The sequence below is a fragment of the Leiobunum rupestre genome, chromosome 1, assembly GCF_980474605.1.
Source record: "Leiobunum rupestre chromosome 1, qqLeiRupe1.1.hap1, whole genome shotgun sequence".
Taxonomy (NCBI): domain Eukaryota; kingdom Metazoa; phylum Arthropoda; class Arachnida; order Opiliones; family Sclerosomatidae; genus Leiobunum; species Leiobunum rupestre.
Window position 1 is genome coordinate 7,482,470 of NC_143384.1, and position 27,103 is coordinate 7,509,572.

The 27,103-nt window shown below is 33.3% G+C and overlaps 1 protein-coding gene across 1 annotated transcript; it reads right to left on the bottom strand.

Annotated features, from left to right (window-relative positions):
* Window positions 1-1,344: 1,344 nt before the first annotated feature.
* LOC149960528 (uncharacterized) lies at window positions 1,345-26,979 on the bottom strand. The gene is made up of 9 exons (XM_090167492.1): window positions 26,941-26,979; window positions 19,101-19,180; window positions 16,124-16,296; window positions 14,780-14,866; window positions 14,645-14,687; window positions 7,673-7,701; window positions 5,842-5,895; window positions 4,019-4,068; window positions 1,345-1,438 (listed from the first exon to the last, which is right to left on the bottom strand). Exons 2-8 carry the CDS (start codon window positions 19,177-19,179, stop codon window positions 4,027-4,029), a joined length of 507 nt encoding a protein of 168 aa, XP_090023618.1. The 5' UTR covers window position 19,180; window positions 26,941-26,979; the 3' UTR covers window positions 1,345-1,438; window positions 4,019-4,026.
* Window positions 26,980-27,103: the final 124 nt, after the last annotated feature.

A 27,103-nucleotide genomic window follows, 5' to 3' on the forward strand; every position in this document is an offset into this window, starting at 1 on the left:
TCAATAGCTTTCAATTATTATAACAATACAAGTATATTTTGACAATAGCGTGCTAACAGCGACAATGATTATGAGCCAATGTGGTAATATCAATAAGGCCAAAAGACTGCTAATAGGTTTCACCTGACCGAATATTTTTGTCGTAAAAGATAAATCATATCTTATTAAGTTGAAGAACAGTGCCACCACATTCTTTTAAGATTTTACGAAAATAAAATAAAATAAATAAAATTTAAGAAATAGTTTTCATAGAAACAAACATGTATAGCGAGCCTTTGTTTTTTTAAATTTAGTTCAGTTATTTAATAAAGAAAGCGTTAATTTCACCTTTCTATTTGTAGGATAATGAACTTACTGAAACATTCGCAATTTAATATATAGTATTATTTTTTTTACGTTTCAGGCTGTTCTCAGTAACTAATAACATTTCTTGTATTAAACAATAGTCATCCAATTTAAAAGGAATGGAAATTTCGCTAATTTTGTTTAATTTTTTTCCATTTTTTTCAAAAAACACAATTTATCTATATATTCATCCAATTTTACACAACTAATAAACTTCAATTAATTCCTTTCAATTTTGATCAAAACTACTGATTTTGATCAAATTGGTACAAATTTATTCAATTTTATCAATTTTGAAAATAAAATATTTTTTTTCAAACTAATTTGAGACTTTTTATTTAATTTTTTTTTTAATTTTGCCCATTTTGATCTAATAATTCGAATTTGGATCATTTTTGCACAGATTGACCAAAATATGTTTTTTTTTCAAATACAACAATTTATCTATATAATATTCCGATTATATTTGTTTGAAATAAATTATTTTTACAAAATTGAAAAGATTAATTAAATTTAAAAAATTTATCAAAAACGATTATAGTTGATAGGAATTGATTTAATTCGATTATTTGTGAAATATCGGAATAATATATAGATAAATTGGTTTATTAAAAAATATTTTGGGTCAAATTGGCCAACATTGATCAAAATTCGAATTAATAAATCAAAATGAGCAAAATTTTAAATTAAGATATTTAACAAATTATGTATTTCAATAAATTTTTATCAATTATAATCGTCTTTGATCAAATTTACTGCTTTTGAGAAAAATAAATTATAAATTTATTAATTTTTTTCAATTTTGAAAAAAAAATTTATTTCAAACAATTTCGAAATATTTTTTCAATGTTTGTACTTTTTAAAATTTTCTCTAACATTTTTCCAATTTTAGCCATTTTGGTTCATTTTTACTTATTTTGCTCAAATTGATCAAAAGTTGTCATGTTCGAATTGGGCCCCTATTGATTACGTTGTCATAGTTTTGCGTAGTTACCACAATGATTTTAAAATCTTTTATTTGCAAAGATAAATTAGTTACAAACGTCTTTATGCAAATTAGTATTCAAGTATTGTAAACGGCGAATTATCTTCCCTGCAAAATAAAAAAGGAAATCTTGTTATTAATGATCAACAAGTATTTTATTGGTCTGTTTAATCAAGTTTCAGAAATTTAGATTGTCTTTTTTGAAACAGTAATAAATAATTTCTAGTAGTGTAGTCGAAATACATAGCTTTAGTCACCAGAAAGACTTAAAAAGGTGGTTTTAAAAAGCCATGTATATTGTAAGAACCAGAAATAACAAGGAGACTACCCGAGGTAGTTATCGCCGATTTTGTTGAAACTCGGATGTTAGGTAGACCTTATGGTAGTATGAAAATTCCCAAAGGGAAAAATTGCAATGGGTTTAGTTTTCTCATGGAAACCAAAAGTGTTTTTGACTTCTTAAAACAAATAACATTTAAAAAAAATAGGTAAAGTCAAATGAAATTGTTTGAAATTCACCAAAATTGGTTAAAAATCCATATTTCGAGGTAAAAATATTAAAATTGGGTAACTAATAAAATTCGTTAAAAATTAGGTAAGTGTGATTAAATTTCGATGAAATTGGGTAAACCTTATAAAGTTGGACGAAAATTGGGTAAACACAATAATATTCGTTTAAAATTAGGTAAACGTAATAATAATAATTATAAAAATCAGCTAGGCGAAACTCAACGCAGAAGGAATTGTTCGGAGTATTCAGCCAGTGCCACACACTGGTATCGGACCCGGCTCCTCTTGCTGCCAGGCGAAAGTGCTAACCACTCCGTCACCCCACTATTATTCAATTAAATTAAATTCCATGCACGTCGTGTGCATCGTTTACAATTTAGCTATATCGGCACGGCCGAATTCTATTTGTAGTAACTTTATTTAAAGAAAGCACAACATTAATTTATCCATGATAAATTGATAACCTATCGAGAACTTTGAGCATAAACCTCAAGTGAAAAGCTTTCCGTTCTTTAAATTGACACATAACTTAATTTAAATGTATTTTTAAAAATATCACAGAAATCTAAAGTTTTATAGATTTATACTGTAAAATACTGTAATATCAATATAAATATTTTAACCGATAAGGCGAATTTATGACTTTACCGTCTTTTTAGATGTATATCGAAATTTTAAACGATGCAGATGATTTGCACGGAATTTTATTACATTTACCTAATTTTTAACGAATTTTATTGCGTTAACCCAACTTTCGTCCGACTTTATAAGGTTTACCCAATTTTTGGCGGTGTTTTCAATTTCATCGAAGTTTAATCACATTTACCTAATTTTTAAAAAATCTTTTTAGGTTAACCGAATTTCTTTCTTTTTACTCAATTTGGATATTTTAACCAAATTTAGATTTTTTACACAATTTTAGTCGATTTCAAACAATTTTATTTGACTTCAATCAATTTAACTTTAAATTATTTCAATAATACTTTATTAATGTAACTTATTGAAATTTTACCCAAAATAGGTTATTTGTATCATTTGTGTAAGTTATGAAAATTTTAATTTTTTCGAATTTTGTAGTGAAATCGAGGAAATCCCATGCTTTTTTAAATGTAGTTGTATTTTTTGAGAGGTCAGAAACATTTTTGCTTGCCATGGGAAAACTAAAGCCATTGCAATTTTTCCCTTTGGGAATTTTCTTACTACATATTGTCTACCGAACCCCCGAGTTTCAACAAAATCGGTTATTACCACCACGGGTAATTAGTCCCCTAGTAAGTTTAATTTATTTTGTTTCTAAACCCCGGAGAGCTATTTAGTCGAGAAGGATACGACGATCACTTTACTAAATTACTGAACTCATCCGGACGTTCACCTTAATGAATATGTTTAGGAAATCCTAAAAATGCCTAGTAAGATCTTCAGCAAATAAATATTTCTTGATGGTAAGACCTACCAGGATAAAAGTTTTGAGGTTATTAGTTTCGTGAGCAATGTTTTTATAACAGTTGCCCTAGAACAAACTAATTGGAAGGTCCCTAAAGCAATTTGACCAACTTTTTGTTAATTTTCATTTTACTTTCATTGCTCTGGTCAGTAACACTAACTAACATATTTTGGATAACACCAATTTTTTTGAAATGCATAAAAATTCAATAAAGCAAAGTTTTAATCCATTGGAATACAACAGACAGTAAATGGAATAAAAATATTAAAATAAATATTTCATGGAATTAATATTCTGTTCTTTACTCGAGAAATCAGATCAGAAAGTGAACTTGGACGTGAAATAATGCTTTGTAAAAAAGGCGTTTTATCCTACTTTAAATAATATTTCTTAAATTCAAAAAACTGTAGCATACAGATATTTGAGGAATTGATTTTTAAATAAAAAGGCGGTATTTAACATATTCAGATAAGGCCAACAGATTTGATCTGATCAAAAAAATGAAGGGGTAAACATATTTTTTTCTGCTATGATATAAAACAAGAATGTAAGAAGCAGATTAAGACATTCATTATCAGTTAGAATTGTAAACCATGTTAATAATAACATTTTGGTGCAGTAGGGTTTAGTTTATTACGTGTTTGTAAATTTACCTGTTATGTCGAGTTAATGTTGAATTTTTTTAGGCTAACACAGTGAAATTTCCCTTTCGAATGTAGCAAATATTAACTTACCGACGCCCTTAATTTCCTTTCTTGAAAGCGTTATGTTCTCCTCCGAAATTCTGGAAAGATTGTCCATCTAATTAGGTCCTTTGCAAATCATAATTTTTTAAAGCTGTCAAATATTTTATATGAATAAGCCTTCATTCAAAATATTTTTTTCCAATGTGGGCTGATTTAAATCAATTGTTATTAAAATCATGATTTGAATAAAGTGATTTTTTTGAAAAATTCATTGATTTAAATCTTATAATTATTGTGTTTTATTGTAGGAATAGAAAATGACAAAAATTGTTTCTTCAAACATTAAAATTCAAAGAAAATCTGAACTAACTAAAATATTAGTGAGTAATTAAATTCAATTAAGATTGCATTTAAATCAAGAGCCATTACTTGTATAAAAATCAATAAATTTAGTAAAATCTAAAATTTGTCTTCCTGACCAGCACTATAGATGATTCCACTTAATTGGGACACATCGGGACTAGATCATTTTGTACCAATAAAGCAGCCGGCCCAATTATCCGAAGTTATAAAAACCAAAGTGTCAAATTTATTTAAAACAAGTTGGGCTTTCGCTGTTGCCTATCCGCTAAAAATAATGACAATTCGTGTCGTATTTGATTTTTTTAAGGTAAATTTTGGAAAACAGCTAGGCTAGGCTAGGCTAATACCCAAGGCACCACCTTAGGCCTAAGTCATCATGCGACTTTTGAAGCCCTTAATTCAGGTTAACCAGTTAGCTCAGTAAGATTTCGAATACTAGCGTTAGGAGAGGAAGTTTACGAGATTGAGTTGAGTCGTTAACTCTTATCGTTTTTATAAAATGATTTAAAATTATACTTTGGCCGAAACCTTTTTAGCCCAATTAAACGAAATATTGTCCCAAAATAGCGAAAATACTTATCATTAATTATAACTTTTAGATTCGGAACTTCAAGATTTGGCCCAAGTAAGCGGTTGTCCCAATTAACCAGTGTCCCATCTAAATGGAATCGACTGTATCACTAGAGCGAATTGAAGTTTATACGTCAATATGCATGATATTCAATATTACGGTTCTTGAAATCGTGCAACGTCTGAATCTGAGAATTAAAACTTAACGCAAGGAAGTTTTTAATTTTGCTGATTGTCGTTTAGTTCTTAAAGTGAATCGAAGAATTATAGATGCGATAACATTTAAATATCACTACTAAGAGTATTGCACCATACTAAGAAATTTAAACCCTAAAGGTTTTAGATAATCTTATTAACGTATCTTATAAAGTCTTATTTCTGTAAGGATGATTCATCGAATCAATCCAAATATGTAAAATTAAATGAAATATTTGACTTAAAATCTACCAAAACTTATATTATATATGAAATATTTTGACATTTAAATATAAACTCGAACAACTAAAGCAATAACAGCGCTACATTATAAGGGACCCTACTCTGAAACGTAATTTTCGAGAAATATAAAATGGTAAATAGGACCCCAGAAATCATTTCAATTGAAAATGATCGTAAAAATCTTGATTTTAAATGGCCTCGACACTGCACTCAGAAAATATTTATTTTGTACAATTTCTGGTTTACCAGTACTAAATTTTATGCCAATTTTGCAAATGTTTTTGTATTAGCGATGATTAAAGTTGGCACTTGTCAGAATAACGGTTGCATGTCCGGTATACTGTTACCGTATTTATTACTTAAATAGAAAATATAGGTTTGCATAGGCAAAAATTTTTGAACGACAACGGACCCTATTTTTTTTTAAACTAAAAAAGATTTATTTGTACAATTTTTTCCCGAAAGCACGAAATGTTTAACGAAGAAAATAAAATACTCACGCCTTCGTTTTTTTGATTTTCACCAGAAAAGTTAAACTTTTGATTTACAGACTTCTACAATGAGTAAGTAAAAATATTAAAATTAACATTCAAGAAATATATTTATAATAATATGCAAGAGAGCACAATCGTTTAAAAATCCAAAATTCATAAAAGCTGTTCAATGTGTAAGTCTACGGGCTAACCACTGTCAGATGGCCTGTACACCGATTACGCGTACTCAACACTGATAAAGGTACAGACTCTAAAGAGTACGCGTTATCTCATACACTGAGAGAAAAATATTAGGTAGAAATTACATTTAACTCCTGGACGCACAGTAGCCAGGAATGTTCTGTATTTTTTACAGAAAGTTTCGTAAATATATATTAAACTTATTATTTACCATGGTGAATATTAGTAGAAATTATGTTTAATTCAGAGAAAACGGCATGGTATTAGAAGATAAAACTTATTTTATACAAGACGTTTCGAGCCGAGGCTCTTCTTCTTCGTAAATATCTTTTACTTGAGATTCCTGTAATTTATACAAATATCTCATAGTAAAATTTTCAACCAGAATCATTGTATTGTATACAACTGAAATAATAATTAAAATTTCTAACACGCCTGTAAATTTTACAGAATTTACATTTAAAAACTGCGTGAATATAGCCAGGAAATATTATATATTTGATTTGTTCTTACTACCTTTTTTTAAAATATTTTTATGTACACTAAACATTTCCGTAATTAATTTTTAACCAATAAGGTACTTTAATTGTAAAAACATATTCAACACATTTGCTAAATATATACCAATAAGCTCCAGGAACTATAGTCCAAAGCAAGAGACGTAAACACGTGCACAACATAGTAATACAACACCTTGGCTCGGAATCCAGACACGTATTAAACTTAGTTCAAACCACAAACACTAACGCGATGAATTTGCATTTAAATGTATAAACATTAATTTGTTTTAATTTGATGGGTAATTAAAAATATGACTCCATTGGTGCTTTTACGAGATGTCACTAAAAATATTTTCTTCATATTAGTTGATTTACAACAAATAATGCATTTTTATGGATTATTACTGTTTGGTAGCAATTCAACTTCGACCACAATAACTACAGGAACTACCTGTATTTTAAATACCTTAAAACGTCTTCAGTTTTTACTGTAAATACATATAGTAATATGTATTGAGCAAATATGTACATATATAACATTTCTACCATAGAAACTACATGGCTGTCCTTTATTACAAATATCTGAAACTAACCTCTAATTTTTACTTAAACAAATAGTAATATGTACTGAAAATGTATGTATATATTACAATTCAACGATAAATACTACATGAAGCCCCTGTATTTTAAATACCTAAAAACATCCTGTAATTTATACTGTAAAACAATTTGTAATATATACGGAAAATGTATGTATACATTACTATTCAACGATAAATACTACATGAAGCTCCTGCATTCTAAATACCTAAAAACGTCCTGTAATTTAAACTGTAAATATTTCTTGAATATAGAAATTTAAACAGTGCAGTACTGTATTAAAAAAATACAGAACGGGTGCTGTAAAATATTTCTGTAAATTCTACAGTTTTTTCTCTCAGTGTAAGTACAGTCAAAGGTACGGGCTTGTACACCGATTACGCGTACTCAACACTGACAAAGGTACCGACTCTAAAGAGTACGCGTTATCTCATTAGTACAGTTAAAGGTACGGGCTTGTACACCCATTACGCAGAGTGACTAACACCTCTGTGTAAGTACATGCAATATTGAATCAAACCCCGAACAAAATACAATGTAATAAAAAAAAACCTTACCTTTCCTTGTTCCTCTTTGTGAACAGTGCCTTAAAAAAGAAAAACATTTTCGGTTTATTAAATGTACACTTTTTAAGCACAAATCTTCACACCACTGTTATTTAACTTTTGACTCAATCTCCGTTAGATTGACTTTTGTAGCGAATGCTACAATTAGTAATTTCAAAGTGTCCACGTAAGTGTAGTACGAAGCACAAGCTTAGTTGGTGGAAAGTGGCTGAATTTAAACTTAAATTGTAATTGTAAATTGTTTTAGAACATTTTATGACACTCTTATATGTCCCCCGCGCATTCGCCATTATCAGGTCGTAAAATGTAAGATTTGGACGATATCGTGCGTTTGGTGATAAAAGCATTAAAATTTGTATACATAAATTATTTTTTGTGCTTAATCGAGTTAAGACGGGACGCCAACCGTATCTTTTACGTAACGGCCAAATAAAGCGAAATTAATGCAATCGGCCTACTCTATCGACCACCGAAAAAGCGCCTGTCCACGTGACTGGTTTGTATGAGAAGGAGACGGGTTTGTTGAAGGGGGCATCCGTAAAATCAATTTCTAACATTTTCTCCACTTGGTCGGTTTTTAGTATAAAACACGCAAAGTTAAACGTTAATTTATAATACTATTTTCAAATCGAAAATAAATAAAACAAAATTGCAAAGAAGAATATATATTCTTAAATTAACGAAACTTTACACATAATTTATCGAGGTTAGAAATTTATAATAAAACAATTATTACTTAATTTGCGTTACATATTTGAGTTCCAGGTATTTGTATATGATACATATGAATAAAAAAAAATGTTTAGTTTGGCTCGGTTTGCTCGGATTAGGCTTTTTTTGTGTCAAAAACTGAGATAAAACTTTAAACTCGAATACAGGGGGGGGGTGACAGAATAACGAGTATGCATATAGTTGGTGTATATAGCAATGAGCCTTCACACCAAGCGCACCAGATTGAAAATAAAACAAATAGAAAATTAAGAAACAGTAATAGCGAACAATGCATTAAAATGAACACACAAACAAAAAATTAAAATACGCGACAAATATAATAACAAAACAAAACAAGTTGGCAAGCCAAAATATACCTCTCCTCGGAAGCATTGTCCCTAGTGGTATTAATTTCTCGAGATGACCCTCTAAGTTATATCTCCCCAATTCAGAGTTATTTACTAATAACGTAATCCTGGTTCAATCCCGCCCGGTATAAAATTTTAATTTGAATTATAATAATTGAAACGAAACAACCGAGATTAATTTGTTCAGAATATTATAAATTAAGTAGTTACAACAGTGAGTTAGACGAACTAGAACAACGCACAATTGAATTTAACCCTATTTACAGAAATTTTTTATCAGTTAAATGTAATACGAAGCAAACTTTAATAAAAGAAATATCTACAGAGGGTATTTGTATTTTTATCGCTTACGATATAACAACACAGAAAACCTTCTTTAAACCACTTCACACGAAAAAATGATAATTAAAGCCAACAATACCGCCCAAAAGCTCAACACAATCAAAATTAAAATACAACTAGCGGTATTAATTTCTCGAGATGACCCTCAAAGTTATATCTCCCCAATTCAGAGTTATTTACTAATAACGTAATCCCGGTTCAATCCCGCCCGGTATAAAATTTTAATTTGAATTAAAATAATTGAGACGAAACAACCGAGATTAATTTATTCAGAATATTATAAATTAAGTAGTTACAACAGTGAGTTAGACGTACTAAAACAATGCACAATTGACTTTAACCCTATTTACGGTACAAGTTTAGCAGTTAGATATAATACGAAGCCAATTTTAATGAAAGAAATATCTACAGAGGGTATTTGTATTTTTGTCGCTTACGAAATACTTGCCGCATAGTTAACGCTCATTTTATTTCAACGTTCGCCCGATCAAGATACCGTAGATATCTGGTAGTGGACGACTCGTAGACTGTCGGAACCATCCTGTTGACGTTGTGACACATACCGCATGAAAAAGACCAAAACCGTCCAATTTCCAATATCATATAATGACTCGCACACCCAGGATATCAATGACTGCATTAGGAATCGTAGATATCCAAATATCCACACCACCAAAAAACTTATTAACAAGAAGCGAAAAACTTACCATTCCTAAAGCACAGAAAGCCACTAGACTATACGTATATCAATAAATGACCGTAGAGGGAATAGTTAGGGTTCTTTATAAATAAACACAAACGAACCCAATTGATGAACTGCATTAAACATCTTAATCAGCCGAGAAAACGTTTAAAATAAATTACGACCGAGTTGAAAACCAGACCAACTTGATATGTTGTTAATAAATGAATTATTAAGCTTGAAAACCAATACGCTAAACCTAATAGATAAGAATATACGACTGAAAAAACTAAATAAAGTACAAAAAACTAACGGGTTCTACCCTTTATCTTATCTGCTGACTGCGCTAAAACAAGATTTGACCATTAAATTTTTTGAAAATGCGACGTATACACTTTGAAGGTTCCGTCAAAAATTATCCTTTCCCAAACGTAAAGGTTCTCAAAACATTAATACACAAAAAATAAGTAAAAAGGTTCCTCCAAAAAATGAACCATTTTGCGGAAGAAGTAAATAATTTTAAAAGAATAAAAGATAAAACAAATATACAACCGCAAAAATAAAACGTCAAATAATAGAAGAAAAAAATCTTTAACTCCATTCATTAAAAAAACCCTAAACAAAAGTACCAAATTGAAATAAAGAACTTATTATATTAAACAAGATTAAGTCTTTATAATTTTTTCGTAAAAAAACCACATTAGGCCTTCACAATTTCATTCGTAAAAAAATTCAAGACTTTGTTAACTATTATGCTTACAATGAGTGTCTTATTTGCAGTATAGCTTGAAGTTATCGTTGGTTCTGTGGTAGAGCGCTCGACTGCCTAACTGAACGGCCCGGGTTCGAAACCTGGGTGACGCATTTGTTTTTAATCAAATGAGAAATCGCTAAATTAGAATTTCTTCGATGCAATAATTTAAATCTTCCACGAAATCTTGCTCTATTTCAATTAAACCAAAATTTCGTACTCTATTAAATACGCTTTCGATAAAGCTGAAGGTCTAATTTTCAATGAAACGTAATAAGTGTCGGTGGTTCTGTGGTAGAACGTCCGCCTGTCAAACAGGCGGTCTCGGGTTCGAAACCCGCCTGATGCGATCGCAAATTGATACTAAGACGAATACCGTGTACAACTGGTGGAAACCCTGCCATTGGATGTTGAGAGGTAGCATTACACTCAGCACTCGGTCCGTCCCAAAAGTCAATAAGAAAGAGTTGGAGAGATTCCACCCGTACATACACACCACAAACTCAACACCCACAAACGTCATAACAATAACACAACATTACCACCCTACACATAAACATTACAATAGCGAAATATCCAAACCACTGAATTAAACCTGTCGTGACGGCGAGCGTTGACGAAAAAAAACCACCATACCAACCCCGACTGCAAATTAATCCGTTAACGCTCACCATCCCACGGTGGTTTTGCAAACACGGTTTTTCGACTTTGTTACCTAATTACTAGCAACTGCGAACGCAGAGATCTCGAGAAACTGCGTACGCAGTGATTACACTTCGCACCGAAAATGCGAACGCGTTCGCAGGCCTGACAGACACACAGACCCACCCACAGACAGACACGGTCGTTGTATAACCCCTCCTAGGGGACTTTGTCCCCTCGGAGAGGTAAAAAACGTTTTTATTTCATTCTTTTTGACCGCTAGGTGCTAGGGAACAATTTTCAACGAGAAAGCTGTAGAACATACTTGAAAACCTACAAATAATGTTTGTTCGATCACAAACTAACATTTTTCACTTACAATGTTAGATAATGAGGTCAGCAAAAAAACAAGTACGTCAGAGCAAGCCTAAGAGTTGATTTACAAAGCTTAGTTGAATTGTTTTTGAGAATAACAACCCAATGTAAGATAAGGTAACAATTTATATGGTACAAACAAGTCCAAACAAAAACTAAGAAAAACCATTTTCAATCGAAGTAACGAAAGGGTTGCGAAATTATCGGTATGGGTAGATAATTCCTCCGTCTGCCGCGATACATGTTTGGAGTAACCAATAAAAAACATCGATGATACGCTGACTTTATTTACCCAGGCTCGTATCAGGCGTCACATAGACATGATCGTTGATGGAACACTACAGTAAGAAGTCCGTCGGTGGGAGGTCAGGCGACCTTGGAGGCCTTTGGACTGCTCCGTTTTGTTCTATCCATCGTAGTTGGAATTCAGCGTAAAGGTGGTGTACTACAGCTCGAGGTTGATGTGGAGGCGCACCGTCATGTTGGTACTGGGTGAAAACTCGGCAACAACTCCTGCTGCGTTGAGTTTGCAAGTTATCTCCAGACTGGTTTAAGGGGTTTTCCCCTGAGCCCTTCGGTTTCCCCTTCCATAAAAACTTGTTGAGGTTAACGGTAATAGTAGTGTAGGGAGCTGTTGGCTCGATCGCGTGGCATGCAGGGCTTGCCACCATCCTACTACGCATTATAACCCGGCCACCTGAATTAAAGGCTTCAAAAGTCGCTTGATGACTTAGGCCTAAGGTGGTGCCTTGGGTATTAGCATAGCTGATTATTACCAGAGTCGTTCGAAGTTGGACCAAGGAATATCATCTTCATTCTGTAACAAAGCTAAGTCTCTTTCCATTTAGACGGTTTGGCAGAAAAAAAAATGAGCCGATAACTCCGTCTCCGACAAGACCCGCCCACACGTTTAACCGACATTGTTGTGGTTGGTGGTGGGGAAATCCCCATCGTGGATTCACATCACTCCACATGTGATTGTTTTGGTTGTTAAATGGTCCGTCTCTCCCAAACGAACACTCGTCGGTCACCAAGAGCAGATTAAAAAGTCCGAAGTTTCCGTCTCCACGTTGCTTAACCAGTTACAAAAGTCAAACTTACGAACCATATCTCCGTCATGAAGAGATTGATGAAGTGTTGCCCAATGAAGATTGAAGTTTTGCTCGTGAAGGATACTCCAAAAGCGGATGGCACTTCTAATGCTTGATTGAGGATATGCCGCGAAGTACGCTACAACTAGCTTTTCTTCGTCGATGTTTTGACAACCAGCTCATTGGTAGCTAGGATTGCCCTCTCCATGGTTCTGGAAATCTCGAACAGCTTCGAGAAAGGTGTTGTAACTAAGAAATCTGTCAGGATACCGCATTCTGAAAACATGACATACCCCACGCGCGTTTCGATGGGCTTCACCAAAAAATAATTTGATCATTAAACCGCGCTGTTTAGAGGAATACAAGGGCATTGTTGAATTTGAAAGACTTGGACTGCGCTTCATTTTGGGTTATTTTGGTTTAAATACTAAAACAAAATAAAAACTTTGCACAAATCAACTAAGAAAAAACATGTTTTGTAAATTTTGTAGATCGAATTAGACCAGCTTATATTTCTCTCACTTGTTTGTTGACATATTATTATCAAAAACAATTATTTTACTAAGCTTTGTAAAACAACCTTTTGACCTGCTATGGCGAACTTAATTTTTTGATGACCTCATTATTTAAGTGAGAAAATGTTAGTTTGTGATCGAACAAACGTTATTTGTAGGTTTTCAAGTACGTTTATCATTGAAATTTTTCCCTAGATCCTAGTGTTCAAAATATAAATAAAAAAAACGTTAAAACGTATTCGAGTTTTCTGCAATTTACAATACAAAGCGTACCATGAAAATTTTAAATTTATATCTCAATTAGTTTTTGATAAAAAAGCCTGGTCAGAGCAAATCGAGCCACTCTAAAGAAATTTTTAGATTAATATGTTACATATAAAAATACCTGGAATTCAAATATGTAACGCAAATTAAGTAATAATTGTTTTATGATAAATTTCTAACCTCGATACATAATGTATAAAGGTTCGATAATTAAAGAATATATATTCTTCTTTGCAATTGTTTTATTTATTTTCGATTTGAAATATAGTATCATACATTTATGTTTAACTTTACGTGTTTTATACTTAAAACCTACCAAGTGGAGAAAATGCTAGAAATTGATTTTACGGATGCCCACTTAAACAAACCTCTCTCATTCGCGTGGATAGGCGCTTTTTCGGTGGGTCAATAGAGTAGGCTGATTGCACTTAACGGCGCGTTTATGTCGCTTTTTACGGCCGTTACGTAATAGATACGGATGGCCTCCCGTCTTAAATCGATTGAGCATTTAAAAAAATGTATGTATACAAATTTGCATGCTTTTATCACAAAAAGCACGACTTTTTTCAACAGACGAACTGACTAACAAAGAGAGTACCCGAGGTGTTTATTGCCGATTTTGTTCAAAGTCGGCCGTAATGTAGACCTATATGAGATATGAAATTTCCCAAACGGAGACGTTGCACTACTCATTCGTTTTGCCATGGCAACCGAAAATGTTTTTGACCACTTAGAACAAAAATAAGATTTTTTCCTTATTTTATCCAAAAAATGTTACAATTTTAACCTAAAAATGTTCCAATTTACCCAAATTTGATAAAATTTACCTAAATATAGTCCAAATTATCCATTTCGTGATTTTCAATTTTTTTTTAAATTTTCGTAGGAAGGATCCTGTAAAACCGAAAAAAATCCCATGCTTTTTTAAATGGAGATTTTTTTGTTTTAAGTGGTCAAAAACATTTTCGGTTGCCATAGCAAATCGAATGGGTAGTGCAACGTCTCCTTTTGGGGAATTTCATATCTCATATACGCATTACGCCCGACTTTGAACAAAATCGGAAATAAACACCTCGGGTACTCTCCTTGTAAGAGGATAATGAGGATGGGGTTTCAAGGGGGAAACTAAAATAGACGCACCCAGCGCAATACCGAGAAAATGTGTGTATATGCACTGATTTCCACCCCTGTTCATATTTCGCAAAACAATCTGTTCACGTACCTCCTGGTGCGTTAATTTTCTCACTCTTGCTCCCACCAATGGTCTAAAACAATTATTTAAATAAGATTATAATAATTATCACATGGATAATTAAATGCTTTAAGCTGAATTGCCAAGCCAAGGCTTCTCCCTTACCGAGCCTTTGATCTTAATGTTTCCTCCGGTCTCACTGACAATCGTATTATTATCTCTTCCAACTGTAGTTTTTGTTGAGGGAGAATCCTACGAAAAATTTAAGAAGCAAATGACAGGAATGTCTATCAGCGCTGATTCAAACAATAGGTTATAGGTATGGGCTTATGGGCAACTTTGGTATAAAAAGAAAACTGCTACTTGGCCTGCAACTGTTTCATGTTTTTGACAGATAATGTCTTACAAATTACGACAAATTAGCCGATTAAGTAAGGAATATCACTCGATCCAATGTGGTTAAAAACACAATCCAGTTTGAATAAAATTCTGTTTTAATTAAAACATTTTATCAAATTAAATTTTTGTACATTGCAATAGAGCGTTCTATAAAATCGGTGTGGTGTGCTTTCCCCCTTTTTAGTTCAGAGGATTTGAAGGTTTGGCCGGTTTTTTGTGTGATATAAGAATATCTATCTGGCAAAACCGTAAAAAATTGAGAGCAGTCGATTTTTAGGAGAAGCGTAGTTGCTAGCCTAGGTTTATTTAATTTCCGGCTTTCCGCGCCGTTTTTCTAATTTTAAATGACATTTGTAATAAATGTATGACGGCAAATAAGCAAAATACTAGTTTCAAATCCACGGGTTTAAAAAGAAACTTAGATCATGAAAATTTTCTTAACCCCAAACATACTTCAACACCTACGGTCCCTCCTACAACTCTTAAAAGGTACGTCTCTAAAATAATCATATGAAGACATGACATAAGTCGAATTCTCTTAAACCAAAGAATAACAAAATTTGTTAGTCCTGCTGAACTAGCTCTATAGTCTGTATGAAAAGTTTGGACGGTTTTGGGCCGATTTTATAGGACGCTCTATTGCATGAATCCAATTGAAGATAGCTTTAAAAAACCATTTCAAAGTTATTCTCTATTGAGCCAAACCTTTGTCCCTTACGTGAAATACTATTCAAATTAAACCTCTTTATAATCTATTATTTTATTTATAAAGCAAAACGACGGGATGCTTTATCGTACTTAATCAAAACAGTTTCAAACTAGGTAACTTAATGACATATAGATTTTAGAATAAGTAGCCCTTATCCAATCAACTCAAATAATATTTCCAAAAATAAAAATCATTATGACAAAGTTCATAATCTGCGTAATGGGAAAAACTTTTTTGTTTAATCTTGACTCTGACTTCAATGTTTTAGGGTAAATCACTTTTCAGAAAAGAAGTTAAATGAAAAACTGTTGGGACAAGATGTCCTTCCTAAAATCTTGCGCGGAGATATGAGGGTTTATCTCAATTTTTAGCATTCAAATATGTTTAATTCCGATACTCACCTTACGCTTGAGAAAAGCGGATGAAGTGCAAGCTGGGTTGATTGTCTTATGGGTAGTTTTCATAATTGAGCCATACTTTTTCATAAATTTAACTCTTTTCCCGACAGATGGAATGATTTCTTTGACGTTGTCTTCGTTCATATCAAAGAAAGATTCGTCGTCCACGTCATTTTCTAGAGGTCGGGGACGGTTAATCATTATAAATGTTTAAATTGATTTTTTTCGGGGGGAGAATGTAAACAAAGATATTTACCGGTTAATATTTCGGAAAATAATCAAAAAACATGTATTATTCGTAAAATTTGAGCTTTTTATTGAACAAAACGTCGTTTTTCCGATTAATTTAACAAATTTATCAAAAAAATAATCGGATAGTACAGTAATATAAATTACTTGGTGAAAACGTTTTACGAATAATTTTGAGAGCTTTATCTATTGAATAAAAGTTAACCATCCCCGACCGCTATCATTTTCTATTATTTAACACCCGGCAAATAAATAAAACTTAATTTCATTTTGTTTAAGCCGTAATTGTATTTTAGTTAATAATTTTCCATTTATTCTTTAATTTGAAATTTTTTAAAGTGTCAAAATATTTAATTTGTAAAGTATAGTTTATTTTTGTATTTCCAAACATTGTGAAATGCCACTGTTTATTGTTACGGGAATTTTCCTTTTCTCGTTTTGGTTAATCGCGCACTACATTGTAGTGCCGGGGTCATTTTGTGTGCCCTGAAAACATTAAAGAAAGAAGAAGCTCTATCGGACAATATCGAGGTCCATCTTTTTTGTGTAGTGCCTGACAGCCGTGCACGTTGTCCGTTAGTTGAGTTCCGGTCCGTCAATACCCATTTAAGAAGAAAGCTACAAAATCCAATGTATCTTATCATTTTATTTCATAATTTATCTGCTATTTGTTATGTTTTGAAGTCGGTGTTGTATTTTAGTTAATGGTTTTTAAGTTTTTAAACTAGAGCGTAATTGGAGACGGGTTACAGTTTAGTGAAACTAGCCAGTCCCTAATGTACGGCGTCTTTGTTACGGATATTTATTATTTTCTGAACTAGTCAAGAGGGCAACCGAATAAACTTTGTGATCATCGGCGCCATTACTGAGTACTATTCTCAGAGTGTGAAATGACTAGAAATGATTAAAGTTGTTGATTTTAGGAGAATTCTCCTGCATTTCGTCATAATCCTTAAAATAATAATAATCAGCTAAGGCTAATACCCAAGGCACCAAGCGACTTTTAAAGCCATTAGTTCAGGTGGCCGGGTTACAATGCGTAGGAGGGTGGTGGCAAGCCCTGCAAGCCACGCGAGCTAACAGCTCCCTACACTCACTATTACCGTTAACCTCAACAAGTTTTTATGGAAGGGGAAACCGAAGGACTCGGAGGAAAACCCCTTAAACCAGTGCGAGTTAAACTTGCAAACTCAACGCAGAAGGAGTTGCTGCCGCTAGCCTACACAACGTTCGTACTTTCTAGTTGTTGAGTAATTAGGTTGGATTCTAGTATATATCTGAAATAGCCTACATGACGGCAGTATTTTGCCAAAACTATCAGTATTTTAAAACAAATATTCACTCTGTCCCTCAGATTTTACTATTTTTAGTTATACTTTGTTTACACTTTCAGTAAAAAAAAATTATATTTTGTGGCTCATAAGTACTGTGAGGGACTTCTAGCTATCCTAAACTGCCGAGATCAGAAAAACTAATTAACAACTGTATTACCGTAAAAGTGAGCAGTTCAATGCGATTTTTACCAAAAAACTCTACAAAAAATTGCATTGGACTGCACCGGTAGAAGGATTACGATTACCTACATTAAAGATAATATGGAATTGCGTTTCCTAGATTCGTATTCTGAGAGTTTTCTAAAAGAAGATTTTGTAACGAAGCTTTTACCCACTTCTGGCACGTGTCCTCCGAAAACTCGGCCTTCATTGTTCGCTATATATTCCTGTCACGGCCAACTTTGATGACGCTGCTGTTGCTGTAACAGAACGTCATCAAAGTTGGCCGTGTTCTTATTAATAGTTAGTTATTATGGAGCTTTTTTTTCGGCGGGAAGTGGGACGAGCAAGTAAGTTATTTTGAATCTAGGGTACGTGGTTTATATTATCTTGGCGTAGATAAAGTGAGATGAGATAAATTATACATTTACACTATACAGCCTACTAATAAACTAAGAAACTACCATGTGACAGTGTTTCCTGTCTTGATTTGTTTGAAATGGCTGCTTCAACGTTTTGGTGCGAAATAAAGTCTTTAGAATCAGGGATAAAACGATTCCTGAGCAAGAGAAGTAGAAAATATTTAACATTACAAATTTGTTACGATTCCCATCTTATTTTCTTCATAGAAGGATACCTATATCTAAAACCACATTAAGATAAGCTATAGCACATGTTATTTCTGCAAATATAAATAGTTCTTCTATTTTCAAGTTGCCCAGAGTAGCGATTTGAAACGAAACACTTTAGACTTTGAATAGGCTCAACTGATCTCAGAACGGTTTTTGCGAACTATTACAAATGTAATGCACTGAAATATTTGGGGTTACCAGTAAAACTCTTTGGTAACAAGTAGCCCCACAAGGTATTGCATATTTCATTCATATTATAGTCCAACTAAATCAAATTGAAAAATGTTTATTTTTCGCAATGTTCTTCTAACGACTGTACATGCGAAATACATCGGGAAGAATAAGTCAGGGATCAATTCAGTTGTTCAACTTCAAAGAAATAATTTAGAAAACCAAGAGGATTGTTACAATTGGCATGTAAAATTGGCTTTGGGCCAGGGTTCATTGATCATTCAGATCAAGGTGATAAACACTTTCTATGTAAAATGTCCCACAAACGAAAAAGTTGAATACGTCCTATTATCCAAGTATTCTCTCTTTTTTTTTGGTGTTCGATCTTGACCCCACTTCGTAGGAAAAATATATATTGCAAATTACAATTCTTACCTAGGAAAACATCCAAATATGCTTCTAATTCATTCTCTTCTAGCCATTTCTTCATGTTTTCAATGTTTAAAGCAGCCATTCTGATTTGGAAAGTGGTTTTATTATAATAACTTTTCTATAACGCTATAGGGTAAAGATATTCAAAAGCCGCGCTTAAATTATGCATTGCTAGTCATTTCAAGATCAATTCTAAGGGTGCATTTTTCCAAATGATATTTCTATTTGTAACACAATGAAGAAAAGTAGAAAATAAAATACCTTTTTAAATCTTAATCGATTTAGTATTTTTTCATTAGAAATAACAATTACCAAATCAAGTATGTTAGTTACCGTTCCGTATTAAAATTTAAATAATCAATCATAAAAATAGAGCTTTTTCTAAATTTTATTTACCATATTATATCAGAAGCCTATAATAAGAGAAGCCTCTAACTCCCTATACCGCTAACGTAAAATTTTTGAAACGTCTTGTTTTCGACACGGAGCAAAGAAGAAATTACCGCGGCCTAGGACTAGCAAATCTAGTGAGCGCTATATTTAGTCTTTGTAGCGAAAAAGTAGTTTGCTCTCCTAGGTATAGATCATCCTCGGTTTAAATCTTTAAACGAGAAAGGCGGGCTAGGCTTAAGGTTTTTAAAAGCGTATTGAGTAAATTATACGGAGATATCGCCTTCAGAATCAAGATTATTTTTCATTAGTATGTATATTTATGATAGAAAATAATACTTTTAACATTTATTACCTTTATAATGAAGACATTACAAAGCTGAATCCAAACGAGGCAAGTCTCTCAAAATTTAAAATCCTTAGCCAAATCCTATGGGAATTCTATGAGCAGGGCCGGCGTTAGGGGGGGGGGTAAGCGGGGCAAAAGTACCCCAGGCCCGGGCCTCCGAAAGGGGCCGCCGGAACGGGTGCCTAACTAAAACTATCTGACTATTTCCAAAAAAGAAACTAATTTTGGAGTAAAAATTACCTGGGGTCCGAAAATCCTCGCCCGCCCTGTCTACGAGCTAAAATGTAAAGAATCGTCTGCATTTTTTTAAATGTTTTCTCCGTTACTGCTCGCGTATCAATCGAAGGGCTATCCACTCATTCAAATGCTAGAAATTTTGTACATCTGATTTCAGATTTCAAGTGATTTCAATATTTCATAGATTAAAGTTATTAAAGCTACTAAATTTCATGATTTCACTGCTGATTTGTTCACATGAAGTCCCTCGGTATGAATATATCGAGAAGACTATATTTTCTGGCCACATATCGCCTTCACAAATCTGTATCCCTCCGATTACCTCTGGCTCGCAAACGAGACGTTTAACGATTTTGGGCGAGTTAGAGGCTTCTGATTATATTAATACTAGCCGAGAAGCCCGCCTTACGGGCGGGCCCTCAGCTAGTTGTGTGTTTCGAGGCGCTCCACTCCAGTACGCCCCCCCAACCCCTTTTTCCCATGGGATAATTTCCTTGGCACCCTTTTCCCCATAGTCGATCCACTGCAGTAAGGCTCCCTCCCCCTTTTACCCATTCGAGAATTTCCGTGACACCCTTTACCCAATAGTCGAACCACCGCAGTAAGGCGCTTCCTCCCCTTTTTTCCATGTGATAATTACCGTTCCTCCCCTTTTTATATAATTACCGTGGTACCCACCTCCCCCTTTTTCCCCATGTGATAATTACCGTGGTGCTCTTTTACCCACAGTAAAACCACCGCAGTAAGGCCCTTCCTCCCCATGAGATAATTACCGGGTTACCCCCTCTCCGCTTTTCCCATGTTATAATTACCGTGGTACCCTCTTCCCCTTTTCTTCATGCGAGAATTTCGGTAGTACTCCCCTCCCCCTTTCCAACGCGAGAATTTCCGTGGCACCCTTTACCCCATAGTCGAACCACCGCTGTAAGGCCCTTCTTCCCCTTTTTTCCCATGTGAAAATTACCGGGGTACCCCATCCCCATTTTCCCCATGTGATAATTACCGTGTTACCCCCTCTCCGCTTTTCACATGTGATAACTTCCGTAGTATTCCCCTCCCCCTGTCCAACGTGAGAATTTCCGTGGTACCCTATTTCCCGCAAAAATAACTCAAACTCGCAGTCGTTCCAAACCTAGCTGTAGCCTTTTAAATCCCCTGTTCCAATGGCTGATGCATAAAGACCACGGGACTAACGTATACGCCGAGAGACCACCGGATTTTCCAATCGGAACGAACCCGAAAGCCCCCCACCGTTTCCGAAACACACAGGCCTTCTGATACTACCCCCGAACGATACCCCCCTCCGAAATTCGCGGCTGCAAGAGAGAAAATATTCGGGTGTATTGCGTGTTGGGACAAACACGGCCCAACTCTCAGGGGCGACACATTTTGAGCATTTTTAGAAACTGACATTTGCGTAGCAGATTTAAAAGATTTATTTATATAAAATTCATATATCATTTAAAATACCTGGACTTCAATCAGTACCTACACATTCTATATTTCTCGAAGATAACAAAATGCGAGTGAAATGCCTGTATCTTCTGTAAATTACTCCAGATATTTTTATGATATTATCTGAGCTGTTGAGGGTTTTATTTTGGTCAAAAACTTTCTAATTTGGGATTATTTTTAAAACATCAGATATGAACTACAAAAGACTGGCTACTTACAAGGAGACTCCCGAAGTGTAACCCACCGATTTTGTTAAAACTCGGGGGATTGTTAGACCTTCATGTATCATGGAAAATCCTAAAGGGAATTTATTCAATGGGCAACCGTTTTGCCACACTTAGAGAAAAAACTGTAGTTGCTACAGGACATTTTTACATGGAGATACAGCATAACACGTTTACAGAATAGTTCAGTTAATATTACCACGTTTTTGTAGTTTTCAAAGGGAAAATGTACAGGAATAACGTGTATTCAATAAAAACAGGTATTTACCGTAACAAGTACCGGAGAGGTTTTTAAAACCATTATCATACTTTGAATCTGTAAATATTACAGGTAAAATGTCTGTAAACTCTTCCGTTCTAAATGGAAAATTTACATAAATATAGTGCATTCGCTAAGTAAGTTAGCTTATGTTAAAAGTACAGTTCAATGCCGTAAAAAGGTTTTACATTATTTAAAACTGTATGTTTTACATATATGCTTAGCGTAAAATATTCGTGTTTGAAGGGATAAATTCGCAAGTTCATAACCACTATAAGTATGATCATTTATATTTCCGCAAAAGTTATTTTTTATGACAGTATGTTTTTGGAATGAAAATATAATTCATTGCGTAAGTCTCCGCGAATTGCTACTAGATTTTGCATGGGATCGTAACGCTTTCAGAAGTAAAAGTAACTCTTACAAAATAATAATAAATTATTGAATCAGAACGGTACGTTTATTATTATAAACGATCACTAAAGGTTGTATTTTTTAAATTGAGATCTAAAAGCGTTTTCACTCTTACTTATCGTCATCAAAATATATAGACTGGAATTTATTTTGTCAACGAAAAGGGAAGGAATTAAGGAATAGATTTCTGAGATTTCCTGATGTTCTGAAAATTACAATTTGGTAATCTTTTTACGACAGACTATCAATAACCGAAATCGATCTGCGTCATACTTATGTTTATTATGTTACTTTGATAACACTAGTATGACACTTGTAGGACTTTGTAAGGTTTTAGCTTTTTTATCCATTTTATGGTGAACTTTTTAACCTTTTCGCGTTTTTAATGTTCTGGGACAAATTGGGGGGTGTGAGGGGATACCCCTAAGCCAATACTAAACATTACATTATTGCAATTTTAAATTCACATCATTAGCGCCTCTGAATTTCAATCGCGGGCTTTAATTTCTTCGGCATGCATTCTGGAAGTACACTTGCCCTAAATAAGGCTTCCCTTTGCATATACACTTACAACCGAACAGCTCTTTTTTCAATTTTACAGAGTCGAGCGAACATAATTTAAAGGTAAATATTTTACTTTTCCGTATTAGTATATTTTAGAGGACAATTCAATATTTAAAATGAAAAACCTTTATTTTGTGTATAGCTACTAGTCTTCTAGAGTCTCTGTAACATCTATAATCTGTAACTGGACTGAAGGACGTTCCAAGTCAAAAAGTAATTAGGGTAAGTTGTATGAACATAAGCTATTTACTACCTTGAAAAATGTAATTTATTTTAATTAGATTTTTAAGCGAAATATAATTTTGATTTAAGTTGTATTTCATTTTGTTTAGAATTGTATAAAATCACCTTGTTTGTGTTTGTCGTTTTTAGGGTTGTAGATAAATTTGGGTAATTTGGAACAATATTCCCGCAACTATGAGCGCGAAGCAGATCTCGAGACGGCCGTGCCGCCACCGAGCCCGCCACCCTCTTTCTTTCCTCGTCGCTGATTGGATGACAGTATTCCACGGATATCATACAATTTTTACATCGATTTTTTTAATATATTGTTTTTTTAAGGTTCGTAGCCGCTATAAATCCGGAAAACCCCAAGGATTTCGTTAATACCAAAGATATTGGATTGATTAATAAAGTGTCCGCTTTTGAGTGGACCCAGCCTAAAATGACTGGCATTTAACCTTATTTTTTGTGAATTTCATTCAAGTGGTTAAGTAATTGCAACGTTAGTTTCTGAAATAAAATATGAAAACATTACCATAAATGAAAGAAAATATATATTTTTTAATTAGTGAAGTTCATGTAAAACACACAACTCCGAACTGTATATTTTACTTATTCTTCTATACAATAAACATAATTTACTATAAAATGTACTGTACTTCGAGCTGTTTATTTTTCATATTTATTACGATAATAAACACAACTTAATGTACAACGTACAGTACTCCGAATGTATATTTTACATTCATAAAATAAACAAAACTACCCGTAAAATCTACAGATCTCCAAACTGTATATTGTACACATTCTTCGATACAATAAACATAACTTACTGTAAAATTTACAGTCATTTGAGCTGTATATTTAACATAATCATCACTAAAATAAAAATAACCTACTGTACAATCTACAGTACTTATAACTGTATATTTTAGATATTCTTAATGAGAATAAACTTAACTTACTGTACAATCTACAATACTACCAATTGTATATATTACACAATCTTCAATATAATACACATAATTTGCTATAAAATATACAGTAAATTGAGCTGTATATTTTACATATTCTTCACGAGAATAAACCTAACGTACTGTACAATCAACACTACTCTTAACTGTATATTTAACATATTCTTCAATATAATAAACATAACTACCCGTAAAATCCACAATACTACAGACTGTATATTTAACATACTCTTCAATACAATAAACATAACTTACGGTCAAATATACTGGGGGCTGATCTGTAGTTTACATGTTTTTAACTCGAACCTTTTCTAGAGTTTATGTAAAATGTACAGAGTTACCTACTGTAATTTTTTTATATTTTCCTGTGAAAATAATATCATCTACCGTAAACTTTTTACTGTAATATTTACATATTTTTCGACGTACATAGATTTCACGAAAGACCAGGTACAATCTACGTAAAGACATGGACACTCTTGGGTCCTTGATTTTCCTGTAAAATCGACCGAATATTTTTCTCTCAGTGCATGGCAACGAAATATATTTTTGACAACAAAAAATTTAAATTTTCCATTGAAAATAACATGGGATTCAGACCGATTTAACAAATTTCAAAAATTCGAAAATGCCCAAAATAGAAAAAATAGATAAAAATTGACTAAAAACATCAAAACTGATCAACTTTTGATCAATTTGAGGTCCAAATCCCATGTTATTTTCAATCGGAAAATTTAATATTTTGTGTGGTCAAAAACATTTTTCGTTGCCATGGCAAAACGGTTGCTCATTGAATAAATTCCCTTTAGGATTTTTCATAATAAATGAAGAGCTACCAATCCCCCGAGTTTGAACAAAATCGGTGGCTTACACTTCGGGATGTCTCCTTCTTAGTTAGTATATTATTTACTTTACTGGCTTATTAGTATGACTTTTATTAAATATTTTTACATGCTACGTTATTTTCCATAAATGAAATTAGTGTTATAATTTATGTGTTATTGTAGAATAGTATATTGTAACCAACTAAAACCTCCGAAAGCTGACATTTCCACTAAAGAATTCGAATTTTTTTTATTTTGTTAATATTGGAAACAATAAAGTGATAAGCACTCTATATAATATTTGTGGTGAAACATTTTAATTTTAAATAAACTTACGCTGCTTAAGTGAGACGAAAAACCAGTCCACTAATGCTTATTATAAAAGTCAATATGACTTCCCTTAGCTTTATTAATTTACTGATTTTTCTTAAGCCGACAACGTCTAATGGCAGTCACGCGCTACTAATAAAAGGTACACTCTTAAAAAAAAAGGTATATATATTGTCTCATATTAAACATATCAACAGGTATTTAAATGATGTAAGTCTACACCTTAAATAACATTTTCCCTTTAGGGTGTTGATTTACACTGTTTGGAGCTCTTTGGTCCTCCGTTTTGGTTCCTTTATTTCAACGTTTGTGGTTTAAAATAAACTTCCTTTACGGTACTAAACTACCGAATTTAAGGTTCTACAATACTCCCTTTTAAGGGTTAAACTACTCCCTTTAAAGTGTTAAACTACTCCCTTTAAAGTGTTAAACTACTCCCTTTAAAGTGTTAAACTACTCCCTTTTATATGTTAAACTACTCCCTTTAATGTGTTAAACTACTCCCTTTAATGTGTGAAACTCATCACCGTAACCAGGATTTGATTTCAGGGGGGGCACGCAATGAAAAAAAAATGTACATTCAACCATACGTTTCAGGGCGGGCACGGCCCGACCGTCCCCCCCCTGGTTAACGCCCTGGTTAAACTACTCCCTTTAGGGTATTAAGGGAGCTACACCCTACCGGATGTTACATACTTCTATTTACGGTGTAATATAACACCGTTTATACACCTTTTCAAGTTTTAAATTTAGTACAAGAAAATACCCTTCATTTTGTTTTTATATATTTTAGACCCATAATATACCATTAGAAAACCATTTCTTTAAGACTGTAGAACACAACGTAAATTATAATAACAATATTATGTCAAATGGAAAAACTTAATTTCTTAGAAAGATGAAAGCATACTATAGCTAACAGCGACAATATACCTGCACAGATGAATCTTTGACAAATAAATATGGGATGACACACTCAATATTGAACCAGAATCTTCAAATGGTAACGCTTTACGCGCATCCTCTAGTGGCACACGTTTTGGAATAGTTCTACTCTTGTGACACTTGATCAGTACGGTTGTAAGCTCTTGAAGAGATATAAGGTATTTATTTTTTGAGTTAAAAAGTTCGGTAAGTCGCCACCACAACGCTGGCATTCCTCTGAGCTATCATTGCTTGCTATTGAGTGTAACATTCCTTGATATAAGAAAAGATCAACGATCGACATCCGTAGGCCCTTCCCTGTTGAAAATGAATAAGTGACTGAAGCTTCTGATTCGTATTGTCTCACTTAATAACTTAAATAATAGTAAATTCCAGTCTTTTTATTTAGTTTCTCAATAATTCACGCATTTACATCTCGAAAGGAAAAATCTCAAAGTGTGTGGAATTCTAATATGGAAACAAAGGCTTAGGGAGTTAAGCCTACTAAGCGACGGCCTCGCCCGGGGTAAGCCGCTAGCGAGAGCAAGGATAATATCCCCGATCAAATTGGGATTTATGTACAATAAAGGAGGTTTAATTTTTAGTTTCAAGGAATCGGCTCCAATTAATGAAAATATTAATGAAGGTTATCTCTTAAATTAGATGACCAATCTTACCTTGATAATTTCGTATATGCAGCCAACACTTTGACTTGGACCGACTGACGACTAAAAGGAAAAAAATGCATATCGTACCTGAGGCTTATCTGGTTTAAGATAGCGCGAAGCCAGGAGCTATAAAAAACCAAAGGTAACATAAATAACATAATATCGTAAGTAG